The 16,877-nt window shown below is 36.2% G+C and overlaps 2 protein-coding genes across 4 annotated transcripts; both read left to right on the top strand.

Annotated features, from left to right (window-relative positions):
- The first annotated feature begins 827 nt into the window (after nt 1–827).
- LOC110819863 (putative disease resistance protein RGA1) lies at nt 828–8,016 on the top strand. Of its 3 annotated transcripts, none has more exons than XM_088216514.1 (4): nt 828–1,046; nt 1,276–4,004; nt 4,565–4,624; nt 7,631–8,016. In XM_088216514.1, exon 2 carries the CDS (start codon nt 1,465–1,467, stop codon nt 3,973–3,975), a length of 2,511 nt encoding a protein of 836 aa, XP_088072640.1. In that variant the 5' UTR covers nt 828–1,046; nt 1,276–1,464; the 3' UTR covers nt 3,976–4,004; nt 4,565–4,624; nt 7,631–8,016. The 3 variants fall into 3 exon arrangements, with proteins under 3 accessions (XP_088072640.1, XP_088072639.1, XP_088072638.1); XM_088216513.1 differs by having other exon boundaries at nt 1,273–4,004; XM_088216512.1 differs by lacking the exon at nt 828–1,046 and having other exon boundaries at nt 1,053–4,004.
- Nucleotides 4,959–9,735, top strand: LOC148268567 (putative disease resistance protein RGA1). Its single transcript, XM_088216098.1, has 6 exons — nt 4,959–4,978; nt 5,650–5,984; nt 6,201–6,330; nt 6,520–7,252; nt 8,221–8,283; nt 9,535–9,735. The coding sequence occupies exons 1-6, from the start codon at nt 4,959–4,961 to the stop codon at nt 9,733–9,735; spliced, it is 1,482 nt and encodes a 493-aa protein (XP_088072224.1).
- The last annotated feature ends 7,142 nt before the right edge of the window (nt 9,736–16,877 follow it).

Raw genomic sequence — 16,877 nt, 5'->3', positions numbered from 1 at the left:
TGACTTCAAAGTTTCTCATAAGATTTGTTTGAGTTTACCTCTAGTTGCTCCAAGAGCTATTGATAGCCTTTGTTTGAACTCTAATATGGTATCTGCAAAATTATGTATTATTGCTGGAGACAGCAATATTTACATCATGCACAAACTAATATAGCTGATTGCACATGCTGTCATTTGGTAAATATTTATATATTAGCATTTGATATTTACATAGAAGATCTCAGTCCCAGATGAAAATTTTGCTTGAGTTTGTTTTATTTATAAGTGCATAGTTGAACACCAAATGTGTTTGTCATTTTCTTGACTCATGAGTTTCAAATATATTAACAAACAATTGCAAATCAACTCTTATAATTCTTCTTAAACTGATAGTTTAAACATAATTTCATCAAGTGCTTCCGCATCAAATATACATATATATATATATATATATGAACTCTGGCTGTTAAACTGAAAGCTATCTCGATTGAATCTTTTATGTTCTAGTATCAAGTGTGAGACAATTCAAATGTATTGTGATTGTTAAAAAATGAATTCTATTAATTAAAAATAATATAAATTTTAGGACAGCCACATAATTTTGCAGTCCCCGAACATGCATCATCTTATTTTCTTTCACCTCAGAGACCCCAATTCCCTCATTCCACACGTAACTCTTATATCTCACTTCACTCTTCAACCTGGCTCAACTGGTTAGTGCCAACTCATGGCCGCCGCCACGTACACACGAGTGTATATATATATATATATATGTATATAAAATGTAACTGCAGTAATACACATATATAATATAAAAGCCCAAGGCTGCATATAAATATAGCTGCTGCAATATCATATATAATAAGCGGCAACCTTGCCGTCCTCTTTTCTTCTTCTTCTTCCTTGGCTTTCATTCACTATATTTTTTCTCTCTCTTTATTTTTTCACTTTCTATTGCCGTCTTTGCCGGCATGCTTCACGGTTAAATATTTCATTCCAACGTAGAATGGAAAGTAGAAGAAATTAATCCAAGTGATTGGTCGAAATTATAGGAAATCACGTCGTAGGTGAGATTAATTAAAAAAAATGTCATTCTTTCTCCAAGTTATTACCAAACAAATCTAAATAAAATGATTTATCATAGTTGTCATCATTCATTTAATTATTAAACTTCAGAAAAAGGAGAGAAACCATTTTCTGAGCCAATTGGTTGACTTCATCTACCTTCTTAAATCTTGATTCCTTTCTAATCTCCTGAGAATGGCTGATGCAATTATATCTGCTGTCCTACAGCAGTTGGTTTCCATTGCTTACAGAGAGGTGGAGCAGGAGGTACGACTGGTTGTGGGTGTTGAAGAAGAAGTCCAAAAGCTTACCTGCAATTTCAAGGCCATTCAAGATGTGCTTGAAGATGCAGAGAAACGATTGGTGAAGGAGGCCAACGTCAGGAACTGGTTAGAGGAATTGAAAGATGCTTCCTATGACATGGAGGATGTTTTGGATGAGTGGAATACTGCTCTACTTAAATTAAGAATTGAAGGTGAAGAGAAGAAGGTTGAGAATGGCTCCGTACTCAAGGTATGCTCCTCCTTTTCCTCCTCTTGTTGCTGCATCAATCGATCTCTTTTGCGCCATGACATTGCTCACAAAATTAAAAAGCTGAATGAGAGACTAGATGCTATCGCAAATGAGAGAATCAAGTATGAGTTTCAGTCTGGAAGGGAAACAGCACATCTTGAGCGACAAATGACTAGCTCTGTCATCGATGAATTTCAGGTGCGCGGTAGAGAAGAAACTAAAAATAGAGTGGTGAGGATGTTGTTGGAAGAAAGTAGTCAAGGATCGCCCTTCCAAACGATCTCCATTATTGGGATGGGAGGATTAGGAAAGACAACTCTGGCTCAATTAGCCTTTAATGATAAGGGTGTAAAGGAACATTTTGAAAAGAGGATATGGGTGTGTGTCTCGGATCCTTTTGATGAGATTAGGATTGCTAAGGCAATCCTTGAATCCGTTCTTGGTAGCACCCCAAATCTAGTTGAATTAGAAAATCTACTCCAAGCAATACAACAATATATTAAAAACAAGAAGTTTCTTCTTGTCATGGATGATGTGTGGAATGAAGATTCCTTAAAATGGGCATGCTTGGAACATTCTCTGAAGTGTGGTCTTCAAGGAAGTAAGATTTTGGTGACCACAAGGAAGGAGAGCGTTGCGAATATCATGGGAAGCAGAAGCACCCACATGTATTTCTTGGAGAAATTGTCAGAGGAAGAATGTTGGTCTGTATTTAGCAACATAGCTTTCTTTGGTAGAACAGATGAAGAATGCAAACATCTGGAAGATATTGGTAGGAAAATTGCACGCAAGTGTAATGGCCTGCCTCTTGCTGCAAAGTTCCTTGGAGGTCTTTTGCGATTTAGGAAAACAAGAGAACAATGGGAGAGTGTGTTAGATAACCAAATGTGGGAGCTAAAAGAGGCTGAACAAGAGCTTTTTCCTCATTTGCTGTTGAGTTATTATGATTTGCCTTCTGAAGTAAGGCAGTGTTTCTTATACTGTGCCATCTTTCCAAAAGATTACATCATATCGAGAGAGAAATTGATTAGATTATGGATGGCGCAAGGCTATCTTAAAGACAATATGGAAATTGTTGGTCAGGTGTATTTTGATAATTTGGCTACGCGCTCCTTTTTTCAAGATTTCGAAAATGTTCGTTATGATGAAACCAAGTTAATATGCAAGATGCATGACATAGTGCATGATTTTGCCCAATTTTTGGTGAAAAATGAATGTTTTTTAATAGAAAATAGTGAAACTGAAATGCCAAAAATAAAGTCGTTATGTGAAAAAACACGCCATTCAATGATTTTAGTTGGAGAAAATTCACCATTTCCTGTCTATGTTTACAAGTTAAAGAAGTTAAGAAGCATTTTGGTTGGGTTTCCTCGCCATGAGTCTAAGAGTGATGGACCTCTACTTGATTTATTTAGTCAATTGACATTTCTTAGGTCATTGGATTTGGGCATGCCTGTTGACTGTAGTAATTCACTCAGTAAACTCCCGAAAGAGGTAGGACAACTGATACATTTAAGGCTTCTTGACTTGTCTTGGAATTCAAGGTTAACAGAATTACCTGAAGCATTGTGTCTTTTATACAATCTTCAAGTCCTGAATATTCGCTGGTGTTGTTATCTTAAAGAACTTCCTCATGGAATGGGAAAACTAATCAACTTGAGGCATTTAGATAACCACGGAACTGATATGCTAACATTTATTCCCAAAGGGTTGGGAAGATTAACTTCTCTTCGTACATTTGAACGCTTGGTGGTGGGAGGCAATAGTTATGATGCTAAAGTTATGACTCTAGGGGATCTGCAACAACTAAACAACCTTCAGGGCACTCTCCACATAAGAGGATTAGGAAACGTGAAAGATGTCCTAGAGGCTACAAATGCTCAGCTTCTAAATAAGAAACATCTTCATGACTTGGTGCTTGGGTTTGATGGACAGATAAGAGACACAGAGAGAATTGATAATCTTCTTCTTGAAGCTCTCCAACCACCTTTGGACTTGGAATTTTTAGAAATTAATGAATATAAAGGGCCTACTATGTGTCCAAGTTGGTTTATGCAACTGGCAAGCCTAAGGGAGCTTAGACTTCACTCCTTTATAAATATTGAGCAGTTGCCTCCACTTGGGATCCTGCCGGCTCTCCAAGTGCTCTGGATTAGCAATATGCCTAGAGTAAACAAAGTGGGCCTTGAGTTTTTAGGAATAGGCACTATTCCATTTTCTTCTTCTTCTGCTGCCTTCCCTCAACTCCAAGACCTTACTTTTGATAACATGGCGAACTGGGAAGAGTGGGATTATGAAATCATGACAGGAACATTTATGGTAATGCCGCGCCTCAGTTCCTTGGACATCTGGGGCTGTGACAAGTTGAATGACCACGACAAGATTTGCCGAGATTTAATAAAAGTCACTACTACATAACTCTTGACGGAGCAGCTATTGATTCAGAGGTTGGTTCTCTAACCATAACTTTTTTTTGTACTGGCATTCATTTTTTAGTTAGTAAGATCACATAACATTTACGGTTCTCTATCATTTTTTAGTTAGTAGCAGCTATTCACTATATACACATATAGTCAGATAACAGGAGTTGTGTATGTAGCTGACGAATTACATAACCGCAGTTAGACAAAATCTTACTGTAGTCAGATGTTGGTTAGTCCTATTAGTTGTGATTAGCTGTTAACTGAGTGACTAGTAGCAATTATCAAGTAAATTAAATTGGATTACCTTCATATGTATAAATACTGTAAATACAATTAATGAAAAGCACTCTCTCATTTTTTCTTCATTGAACTCTCTCTGCTTTTCCTCTCCGGACCTTTCCTCCCTATCTTCAAAATGCGTTTCTATTCATCACAGTTTCTTGTGATTTCATGTTGATTTGTTTCAATAGTGGAGGTTAGTTTTATATAGAATATCTCAATCCAAGTGAAAATTTTTCTTGAAGTCTGTTTCATTGATAAATGCACGGTTGAACGCTAAATGTGTCTGCCATTTTTTTCTGCAGAGCATCCGGTGAAAACATTCAATCTGGGAAAGAAAGATGGACATCTCAAAATTTAGAAATGTACGTATATATATTATAGCCCTGTGGCTATCTTCTGTAACCATTATTTGCTGCTTATGTGGAGTGAATTGAGCATATTCTGAAGTGGAAGAAAATCGTATTTGTCAAATGATGCAAGTTTTATTTAGCCAGCTAGACCCATAATAGTTGTAATTAAAATTTTATTGTTACGATTAGAGCCCCTAATCCCGTAATTAACATAATTTACTTGTATTCTTATTTTTTCAGTTAGTAGTTCATTTAGATCCTACACAATTAATATTTATATCATGATATAAATATGGATATGGTTTGAAGACTAAATACTGTATACGGATTTAGTATAAAAAAAACCATGTCTGGTAGAAAAGCTTCGTAAGTTTTACATAATGCCATAGTACATAATAGAATAAATGCTGTATAATTTTTTTGTAGTCATGCAAGGATCTGGTATATGGTGTTTGTAATTTTAAATACTTGTATATGTGTATATGGTATGGTGTTTGTAATTTTAAATACTTGTATATGTGTATATGGTATAAACACCATATGATGTCTATAAGAAGATATAGGGATTAGGATTAGCAATTTATCTTGATATATTAGTGACAGAAATTCTAAAATATAATTTTTAGGTTAGTTCTTACAGTTTCCTTTCACTTAGATGGCTTAGTTGACATGAATTAAGAGCAGTATCTGGATTATTGGACAAGCATGGCCACATGAAGTACCAAATGTGTTAAGAATTAATTTGCAAATTCGAATATAATTAATTAGTTCGTTAGTAGTTGAACTTCATAAATTAGAGTGTTTATATATCATTTGGTTTGGTAGTAACTATAAGTCATAAATTAAATTTATTATGTCTGTTGGTGGTTACAATTAATTCTACTAATTGTAATAGTGCCTATAAATAACTATGTACTTGAAGCTTTTTTATAAGAACCACAATAGAAAATCTTGAGTTTTCTCATCAGTATCTCTAGTCTCTTGTTTCCATCTCTAATAAAGTAGTATCAGATTTTGGTTTCTTGATTAAATTCTAGAGATGAAGAATGTGAGCATTTAAAAGAGATTGGTAGGAAAATCTCACGCAAGTTTGATGGCTTGCCTCTTGCTGCAAAGTTCCTTGGAGGTCTTTTGCGATTTAGGAAAACTAGAAAACAATGGCAGAATGTGTTAGATAACCAAATATGGGAGCTAAAAGAGGCTAAAGAAGAGGTTTTTCGTCATTTTCAGTTGAGTTATTATGATTTACCTTCTGAAGTAAGGCAGTGTTTCTTATATTGTGCCATCTTTCCAAAAGATTATATTATATCGAAAAAGAAGTTGATTAGATTATGGATGGCGCAAGGCTATCTAGAAGACAATATGGAAAAAGGTGAGTTGTACTTTAATAATTTGGCTATGCACTCTTTTTTCCAAGACTTCAGAAAACATAAAACCGATTTAGCATGCAAGATGCATGATGTAGTGCATGATTTTGCTAAACATTTGACAAAAAATGAATTTTTTTTAGTAAACTCTGCTAATAATGAAGAGTGTGATAATGAATTATATGAAAAAGTGCGTCATTCAATGATACTTTGTCGGTCAGATTTACCATTTCCTGTCTCTGTTTACAAGTTAAAGAAGGTACGAAGCCTATTGCTTACGGAGCTTATGCGGAGAAACTCTGAGACCGAAAAACATCTAGTTGATTTATGTGGTCAATTGACATGCCTTAGGTCATTGGATTTGAGTGTGCATATTAACTGTAGTAATTCACTGAGTAGACTTCCGAAAGGGATAGAACAACTGATACATTTGAGACTTCTTGACTTGTCTTCGAATACAGCCCTAAGAGTATTACCTGAATCTTTGTGTCATTTATATAATCTTCAAATCCTGAATATTTGTTGTTGTCTTTTTCTTAGAGGACTTCCTCATGGGATGGAAAAACTAATCAACTTGAGGCATTTATATAACTTGGGAACTTATAAGCTAACCTTTATTCCCAAAGGGTTGGGGAGATTAACTTCTCTTAGCACATTTGAATGCTTGGTGGTGGGAAGTAATAATAATGATGGTGAAGCTATGACTCTAGGGGATCTGCAACAACTAAACAACCTTAAGGGAACTCTCCACATTAGAGGACTAGGAAATGTGAAAGATGTCCTGGAGGCTACAAATGCTCAGCTTCTAAATAAGAAACATCTTCGTGACTTGCAGCTTAGATTTGATGGACTGATAACAGACGCAGAGAGAATTGATGATCTTCTTCTTGAAGCCCTGCAACCACCTTCGGACTTGGAAATTTTAGAAATTACTGATTATATAGGCCCTACTGTGTGTCCAAGTTGGTTAATGCAACTGCCAAGGCTAAGGAAGCTTACACTTGGGTCGTTCATAAATATTGAGCAGTTGCCTCCGCTTGGGATCCTGCCGGGTCTCCAGGTGCTCAAGATTAGAAACATGCCTAAAGTGAAAAAACTGGGCCTTGAGTTTCTAGGAATAGGCACTCTTCCATTTTCATCTTCTGTTGCTGCCTTCCCTCAACTCCAAAAGCTTCATTTTAGTAACATGAAAAACTGGGAAGAGTGGGATTTTGAAATCACAACAGGAACTGTTCATCATAGTAATAGTAGTACCAGTAGCTGCATATTTATGGTAATGCCACGCCTCAGTTATTTGCTCATTCAGAACTGTGACAAGTTGAAGGAATTAAAACAGCCTTACGAGGATTTAAGAAAAGACGGTCTTATACGCTGGCATTTTAAAGTTTGGTGAACTGATGTAAGAAAAGTCGGAGGTTTGTTCTCTAACCATAATACTTCTTTTTTATACTGGCATTCATTTTTTAGTTGGTAAGATCCCTTAGCAAAACTTTTAAAAGGCTACAGCCACAACTTTGTTGGGTTTCCATGTAAAATGCTATTTTTCATCTCAGATTTCACATAAATAATTCGTCCATCTCTTTTTTTTTTCTTGAGTTTAGTTTTATGTGTTTGTATCTCTCTCTTTTCATGCTCTTTTCTTCTTGATTAGACTTCAATGACGGATGCTCGAGTGGAAACTTCCCCAAGCGTGTTTCTCCTTCCCTCCACAGGCGTGCTGCTGCTGACACATGACAGACGTGCCCCTCCCTCCCTTTACAGGCGTGCTCTTAGAAACGTAGCGTGCCTCTTCTTCCCAGAAATTTAATTCTACTGTCTTTCTTCTCAGAAAGCTTAATCCTTGCTATAAGGTGGAGATTAGTGTTATTGTGATTATTAGAGCACCTAATTCCGTGATTGATATGATTTAACTGTGTTTTTATTTTATCGATTGTAATTTATTTAGACCCTCCACAATTAATTGTTCATAATAAAAGACTTCAGTTTCTGTTTAAATGAAATTTATGCAAGTACTTAAAAAAATATATTAAACAGAAATGTTAGAGACCGAATATTTTATAGGGATTTATTATAAAAACTTAAGGTATGGTGTAATGACAAAATAATATATATGGATGTGGTATAAAGACTAAACAGAGCTGCTGATGGAGAGATCACAATAACCAAAAGCATCCCGAAAAATGGAGTCTTTCGTTTAACCCTCGTCTATTCATAGGTCCTTCTCTGTCCTTCAACCTGCAGGATGCTCCTGTTTTCACTTCTGATTCTGCAATCCAATCCTCTCTCACTGTTATTCCTCCTCATGTTTCACCTACTCTCTTAATTTCTTCCTTAATTTTCTTTGTTTAGCAGATTTGTATAAACTCACAGTCATTACCACCATATGTTGTTCATCAATCTTCCGACTATCTTCTTTTATATATAATTTTAGATGTGGGTATTGTTTATAGCAATTGGGTTTTTCATTATATGGTAGACTGGTTGTGTATATGTAAATATCTGTGCACCATACGTTTGTGCCAATCAAATTTTTGTCTGTGATGTGTGTATGATATGAAGGAGTTGATGGGTATCATGAAACGTATGTATGTTAGCTTGGAGTGATGTGAAAGGAAAATATTTTAGTAGGGTAAACTAAGATCTTTATGGACCCGGCTTCCTCATCTATCATGGATCTTAGTTGGACAAAGAGAAGGTAGGGAATCTTGTGTGGTAATTTCACAGCGGTGAGGAGGAGAAGAAGAATTACTTGTGGCATGCTTGCTTGTATTTGATCTCGTGTTAAAACAAGTATAGTGTCAGGCTACAGTTATTAACTATAAAATAACTGGGTGAAACTAAGATGTTTGGATCAACCTATTATTTGGTTAGTAAGGAGCTTTATAAGCTCTCTAAAAAAACTTTTAACTCGCCGATGTATTTGGGTGTAAGTATGAAAGAATTATGATTAGATAATTAGATAAGCTCTTGCAACAATAATTTTAGCAAGTAGGTAAGGAGCAGCTTAGCTTTTACTTTATAGGCACTAGAAAATGCTGTTGTGGACTCAGTAAGGGATGATTATCATATAAACTATTCTGGATTGGCATAAACAATCTGAAATCTCGGATGATCAAGAAGGGTACACTAGAATTATAGAGTAGAGAGCTGTGTAAATGTGTGCGCATGTATATACATATATATATATATTAAGAAAAGAGATATTATGCATTGATGTGGTTAGACACCACTGAGTTTCTTTTCGGTGTCAAAGAAAAAGCTTTTACAGTTGATTGTCTTCTTCAATTCAAGCATTTTTCTAACTGTTTTTATGTTTTTTCATGTTCACATAAAATCTAAGCTGATTTAGATTGAGCCTCACAAGGATTTTCTTCTATAGTTGATGTGTTTGTGACATTAATTCAACATTTGCTATCGTGTGATGTGGATTTGAAGGACTGATCCATCCAGTCCTCCAAATCAAGGCAAGTTGTTTGTCAAAATCATTGTTCTTACTGTTTCTTTTCACTTAGATGGCTTAGTTTACATGAATTGAGAGCAGTATCTGGACTATAGGACAAGCATGGCCACATGCAGTACCCATCATCTCTATCTGGACAAGTCACTGCTATTATAAGTTCGTTTGCTTGCCTTTTGGACTGGTCATGGAGCAAACCAGCTAGTACAGCTCTTAAGGTCATTTTAATGGTATCCTATGAACTGAAGTTGGAGATTGTCCTACAGTTCCATAAAAAGAAACTTATTGACTATAAATAATCAAAAGAAAATTTCCCATTTATGGTATGTTCACTGTCGAACCAAGTTAAGAACTTCCCTTCATGGAAATTGGAAACTAGGAAACTTACCTCAGGAACAGTTTATATAATCTTTGCATCTTATGAACCAATGATTATCCTTATTACATTAGTGAGGCTGTTTCTGCATTTCTCCTTTTGATTATCAACTTGGAAGCTGCCTTCAAATCAATATATAAAGCAACTTGGATGAGATTGCTGCATTTCTACATATTTTACTTCTTGTCACCTTGTTTATCTGCTTTTTGACTGTTGCCTTTACACTAAACAGCTGTACATATAGTAAACATGCCGCCACCAGTAATTTATGAAAATGCTTGAGGTAAAGGCAATAGTAGATAGGAGAAGAACACAGAATCCTTTTGGCAAGAGTATTGAAGCTATCCCATAAACATTCTATATCCAAATGTGATGAATTATTTTTCTTCTCTGAATATCTTGGTTAGAGCTGTTTTCTGTAAGATATTACATCCTTTGTTCTTGGTAGATAAGGGAAGAACACAGAATTTCATGCACAAAATTGCTTCAAGAACTACAATAGTGTCTTGGATACATTGTGAGGATGCTCAATTGACTGCCAAGAACAGCTTATCTAGTGTATGATAATGTCCACATCATTTTGAGTAATTGATGTTTTCATGTATTCTCATATTCACTGCAAATGCGTGAGAAGAATAACTAAGCCTCTTTGGCAAGATGCTCGGTTTGCAAGTTTGTGGACCTTGAATCAAGCTTTCATTAAATCCCAATGAATCAACATACAGAGCCTCCTGACCTGTTACAAGCTCCAAGAGAAATACTCCAAAGCTGTAAATGTCACTTGCATCAGTGAAGGTCCCTGATACTCCTACCCTGAACATTACGCACAGGATTATGAAAATGAGTATAGGTGAAAGCTATTAATCCTTCCATAAACAAGCAAAATGCAATCAGATGGAATTTGTCCATTGGAGATAATTTCTCTAAATTCAAGTTTCATTTTTCATTTTACTGTGTTGAAGATTGAGTTTTCCATGGAATAAGGAGTTAATTTTTTTTTTTGTCATTTCAACTCCAGACTTTATGTTTATTGTTTTCTTCTGGTATTGACAATTTTTTATAACAACTGTCAAATAGAAATAGAGCTTTATGTTTTTGTTTAATTCTATATCTTTCTGCTTAAATTATGATATGTATTAGAGTTAGTAGGATTAGTTGAAATCTGTAAACTTTTCCTTCCATTTTGTATATATATATGTATGAAATTAATGGAAAATGAATGTTACAAAACACTTTCCTTGCAGCAGAAGACTTCTATTTTTTCTGCAATTTTTTCTCTTCATTTTCTTCTATATTCTTCCATTTTCCAAAAATTTAAGGAACTAATATCTTAACAGTGGTATCAGAGCTGCTGTTCTCGTGGGCTATGAGGAGTTAAGCAAGCTTGTTCTTTGATTTTACATTATAAAGTTGATAGAAAATGGCCATGAATGTAAATTTACCTGCGTCACCAGTGTTCACAAGTGAGAAAATTATAATTATTGGGCTGTAAGGATGGAATCATATTTGTTTGCTTATGACTTGTGGGCTGCTGTAGATGAGGATTATGTTAGGGTGCTTTTACCTAAAAATTCTACATTAACATAAATTCGTTAAGGTACAGAGGGCTCTATGAAGAATTTCAAAACTCTATCCATTCTTTATTCAGCTATATTAGAAGATATTTTTTCAAGACTGGTTGATTTTAGAACTACAAAGAAAGCTTGGGATTATTTAAGGGAAGAGTATGCTAGAAGTGCAAATGTAGAAGGTGTAAAATTATTAACATTAAAGAGGGAGTCTGAGCTAATGAAGATGCAAGAAGATGAAAGTGTTAAAGACTACTCTACCAAGGTTATGAATCTGGTGAATCAAATCAGATTGTTTTAAGGGGACTTCAAGTATCAAAGAGTAGTAGAAAAGATGATGATCAGTTTTCCAGAGAAGTTTAGATCAAAACTTTTAGTGATTGAAGAAACTTGCGATCTGGAAAAGCTGACAGTAGCCGAGCTGATAAACAAGTTGCAAGCTCAAGAACAAAGAACTTTTATTAGAAGCGATTGGTGTTGTAGAAAATGCATTCCAAGTTAGACAAAAAGGAAAGCAAGTTGCTACAACCTCAAAAGAAACTAGTTAGTCTTTTGTGTAACGGCCCCGGAAATTTAAAATGAAATGTGTATTAAAAATATCAAATGCGGAAACGAAGTCAAAAATTCGATTAACATCCCTTGCACTAAAACCAAAAACGTGCTCACAAAATATAAAAGATCAAACTACCTAAAGGAGAAACTCGAAAGTAAAAGCTACGAATATGACTATGGAGTCTTTAGGCGTCCCCTTCGTCGTCCTCCTGTGGAACGGGCTCGGGAACAATGTCTTCCTGATCTGAAATGATTAAATAAGGAATGAGCTACACTAGCCCAGTAAAGACATCACGATATCTCACCGTCACGGAGGTAAAGATGGGTAGAAAACACAAAAAGACCAATGGAGCATAATTTACAACAAATTCTTTTATCAATAATAAATCATTCACCATCCACTTACCTCGATGAAATTCATAAAACAGTATACAAAAGTAATAACATTATCATCATCATGAAATCATATATAAACTGTATAACATAATACTTATCACACCTTTTGTAATTCAATCATTACACAACATATTTTCCTCATTACCAGTCCACTAATATCCATGGGGATCCATAGGGGTCCCGCTACCCGTTAACCCTTAACACTTGAAATCAGATTCCAGGGTCGTCCCCATACCCCGTCCGGTATGGGCGCCAAAACTATAAACCCCATTACCCCATCCGGTATGAGGGTGAAACGGGCCGTCCCCATACCCCGTCCGGTATGGGCGCCAAAACACATAAGATCTCCATACCCCGTCCGGTATGGGAGACCACCATCCCGGTAGGGTTCCTTACGAACCTAGTCCGTCTACCATCTCCCAGGATATCTAGTCAGGCTGACCACATTATACAATTACCAATTTACATAATCTTTCATTCTCTTTTTCCTCAGTCAGCATCATCAATTCACATACAAACAAGCAAAACAGTAATTTATGCCAAACAGACAACATACAGCATCAATATCCCAGTCATTTAATCCATAATCAATAAAACAGTAAAATATGCACACGAAACTATAAAATGAAAATATCAAATCTCATACTGCATTTAAAACTGTAAAATAGGCCAAATAACAGTTAACCGACAAACACACTAGACTCGGGCTCCATTAGCGACCTTAAGCAATTTCACACATTCGTTGATTCAAGAAATACCGTTTTATCATTATTGAACTTTAATACCGTGATAGAAAATAGGGTGAGGGGTCCTTACTCGTTTCGGGGTCCGAACACGGCTTCACAGTGCGCCTACAGGCTGTCTCTAATTTTTCTTGAATTTTTTTTTGGGGAACTGAAACGCACTACTGGTACCTGCACGTGTTCCAAAAAATCCCAAATTAGGTCCAGGGCCCCTTTTTGGCCAATTTCGCAATTCCGGCACGGCGGCGATTCGCCTCGGTTTGGCCGTTTTCGACCGTTTCCGGCCGAATTCTGCCACACTTGCATCGGTCCTTGCGATAAAACAACCCTATGGCCCTTGGGGGGTCAAAAAATTACGAAAAACCGAAGCTTACCGGCAACGGTGCTCTCGGGTGCGGCGGCTCTCCGGTGAGGTTCGTGTTTTGGTGATTCGACTCCGATCAACCTGTAGAGAAAAGAATGGTGATCACGGTAATATAAAAATTGCATCAAACGGAGGCTGGGAAGGGCCTCATCGGAGACAAAAACCGAGGAGGGACGCGGCGGCGCCGCTGGGTTTCGGCCGTGTTTTCCGGCCGTTTGGCTGGGATTTTGGCTCCGATTTGACCACAGGAGAAATCAGCGTGGAAAAACGAGTCGGTGTATGAAATTTACCTCGATCGGCGGTCGGAAATCTCCCCGGTGCGGCGGCGGGTGGCGGCGGCCGGCTTCTCCAGCGTCTGGTTCGTCTTCTCCGGCGAGGGCAGGCGGCTATGGTTTTTGTGGTCAGGTGTGGGGGTTCTATTTATACCCTTTTGCTTTTTTATCTCAGCCGTCCATTTTGTTTTTATCTTGGCCGTCCGTTTTTTATTGAATCTGGGCCGTTCGTGCAATTGTATCTGGGCCGTCCGTGCGCACGCTTGATCTGGGTCGTCCGATCGCGCGTACGCGGATCGCTAACGTGGCATGTCCCCGGTCGACGTGGTTTTACCACGTGGCAAGTCCTGGTTGGCCAGGACTGCTGACTGGGTCTGCTGACGTGGCGGCGCTTTTTTTTTTTTTAAACCTAATTAAAATATTTAAAATAAAATAATCAATTTTTTTCCATATTTTTTGGGCGTTACATTTTGAGTCTAAAAGTAAATAGCAGCAAGGCTCAAAAGAATCAAATAAAAAGGAAAAACTTTTTGTTTGCAGCCTTTGTAGCAGGAGTGGACATCTGGAGAGCAAATACTAGAAGAATTTGTAATCTAGAGTTTGTAAAAAGATAGGACACATTACAAAAATTTGTTGTAAAAGAAATAAAAAATCACAGAATTCATATCAGTAACAAAAACAGTCTACTAAGCAACAACAAGCTAACTTTGTGGAGAATCAAACGCAGCAGGAGAACCATTTGTTTATGGTTACTCAAAATCTTTATGTACCTGATGTGGATATGTGGTACATTGATAATGGTTGTACAAGCCACATGGTTAGAGATCGGAGAATATTTTCTAGTCTAGATTTCAACTATTGAACCAAAGTGAAACTTGAAAATGGAATGATTTAGAAGCTCAAGACAAAAGTTTAGTGTCAATTCATACTAAACAAGATACAAAATTTATTACTAATGTCTTATTTATTTTTAATTTAGAGTAAAATTTATTGAGTGTGGCTCAGATGTAAAACAAAAGATACTCAATTTTATTCAGAAATAATTATTATCATGTATATGATGCTGCGATTGTTGAAGTCGTGAGAGTTAAGAGCGTTGATAGTAGTTATATTTTATGTTTGAAGCATGTGAATCAAATTGTCTTATCTATTAAAAATGATGAGACATGGTTGTGGTATAAATGTTTTGGTCATTATCACATTGATACATTAAAGTTGATGCAAAAGAATGGTATGATGAGTGATATACCTGTTATTTCTAGTGGAGAAGAAGTATGTGCAAATTGTCAGTATGGTAAAATGCAGAGAGGACCAGTTTTCCTACTGGTGGAGTTATTCGCGCAACAAGAAAACTTGAACTAATCCACTCTGATATTTGTGGACTTATGAGTGTTACTTCCTTAAGCTGCGATAAATATTTTATTTTGTTTATAGATGATTTTACAAGGATGATCTAGATTTACTTTCTCTAAAACAAGGGTCAGGTGCTTTATGTGTTTAAAACATTTAAATTATATATAGAAAAACAAAGTGGATGTAAGTTAGCAAACTTAAGGTCTGATAATGGCAGTGAATATACTTCACTTAAGTTCAGAAAATTTTGTGATGACTATGGTATATTGCAGCAACTTATTGTTGCTTATTCACCTAAGCAGAATGAGATCTCAGAAAGAAAGAAAAGGACAGTAATGGGGACGGTCAGATGCTTGATGTCAGAGAATGAATTGCCCAAGGGTTTTTAGGGTAAAGCTGTATATACTTCAGTTTATCTACTTAACCAACTTCCCACTTGATCAATCAAAGAAAAAACTCTAATTGAGACATGAAATGATTCAAAGCCTTCAGCAAAGCACTTGAGAATCTTTGGCTCAATTTGCTATACACTTATTCCTTTTATGAAGAGGATCAAGTTGGATGACAGAGCTCAAATTGATATATTCTTGAGATATACAGGATAAGCCAAATGTTATAGAATTTATGATGTGCATTCTGGTAAAGTATATATCAGTAGGGATGTAAGATTTGATGAACAAGTTTGTTGGGATAAGGAGAAGAAGCAAGTTAAAGTAAAGAAAACTGAGGAATGCTAAGTTGCTTTCGAGTCTACATCAGGTCCGAGTAATTCAATTCAGCATGAACAAAGCAACCATTATGTTAATTCAAATTCTACTGCTGATACTCTTACTAAGAAAACAAACTCATTTGCTGAAATTTATGAGAGATGCAACTTAGCAGTTATAGAACCATCTAACTTTGATGAAGCCTCAAAGTATCCTGAATGGAAAACAGCTATGCAGGAGGAGTATGACACAATTTGCAAGAATGAAACATGGGAGCTCACATCAAGACCTCTAAACAAGAATGTGATAAAGGTGAAATGAGTCTACAGAACTAAGTTTAATGTTGATGGGTCAATCTTCAAGTATAAAGCTAGACTTGTGGTGAATGCTCAGCTTACAGGAGTTGATTTTGGTGATACTTTTGCACTAGTTACAAGATATGAAATAATAAATTTACTTGTAGCTCTTGCAGTAAAGAAAAGTTGGAAGCTGCTTCATTTAGATAAGAAGTCAGCATTTTTAAATGGAGTCTTAGAAAAAAAGATTTATGTGGAGCAGCCACAAGGTTTTCAGGTTTTTGAAGATGGTGATAGTGTGTATAAGCTAAAGAATGTCTTATATGGGCTTAAGCAAGCTCCTAGAACTTGATACACCAGAATTGATTCACATTTGATCAGCATGGATTTTAGGATGAGCGAAATTGATGCAACTCTTTATGTGAAGGGCGTTGATGACAACAATCAGCTAGTTGTGTCAATATATGTTGATGATTTGCTGTTGATAGGAGGAGACTTAAAGCTGCTGATGCAATTTAAACAGCGTATAATTGTAGGGGAAATAACTTATTTCCTTAGTATGAAGGTCAAGCAACTTGATGATGGAATTTTTTTTTCTCAACGAAAGTATGCATGGGATGTCTTAAAGAACTTTAAAATGGAAAATTGCAAGTCAATTACCATACCACTTTCTCAAGTGAAAAGCTGTCAAAGTTTGATGAAGCTAAAAAAGTAAATGCAAGTTTTTACAGAAGTTTAATTGAAAAACTCTTTTATTTGAGAGCTACTAGGCTAGATTTAATGTTCTCAACTAGTTATTTATCAAGATGCATCA

The sequence above is a fragment of the Carica papaya genome, chromosome 3, assembly GCF_054855325.1.
Source record: "Carica papaya isolate Zhongbai chromosome 3, ASM5485532v1, whole genome shotgun sequence".
NCBI lineage: Eukaryota > Viridiplantae > Streptophyta > Magnoliopsida > Brassicales > Caricaceae > Carica > Carica papaya.
The sequence above is the reverse complement of the archived record's forward strand: the minus strand, read 5'-3'. Positions and strand labels throughout refer to the sequence as shown.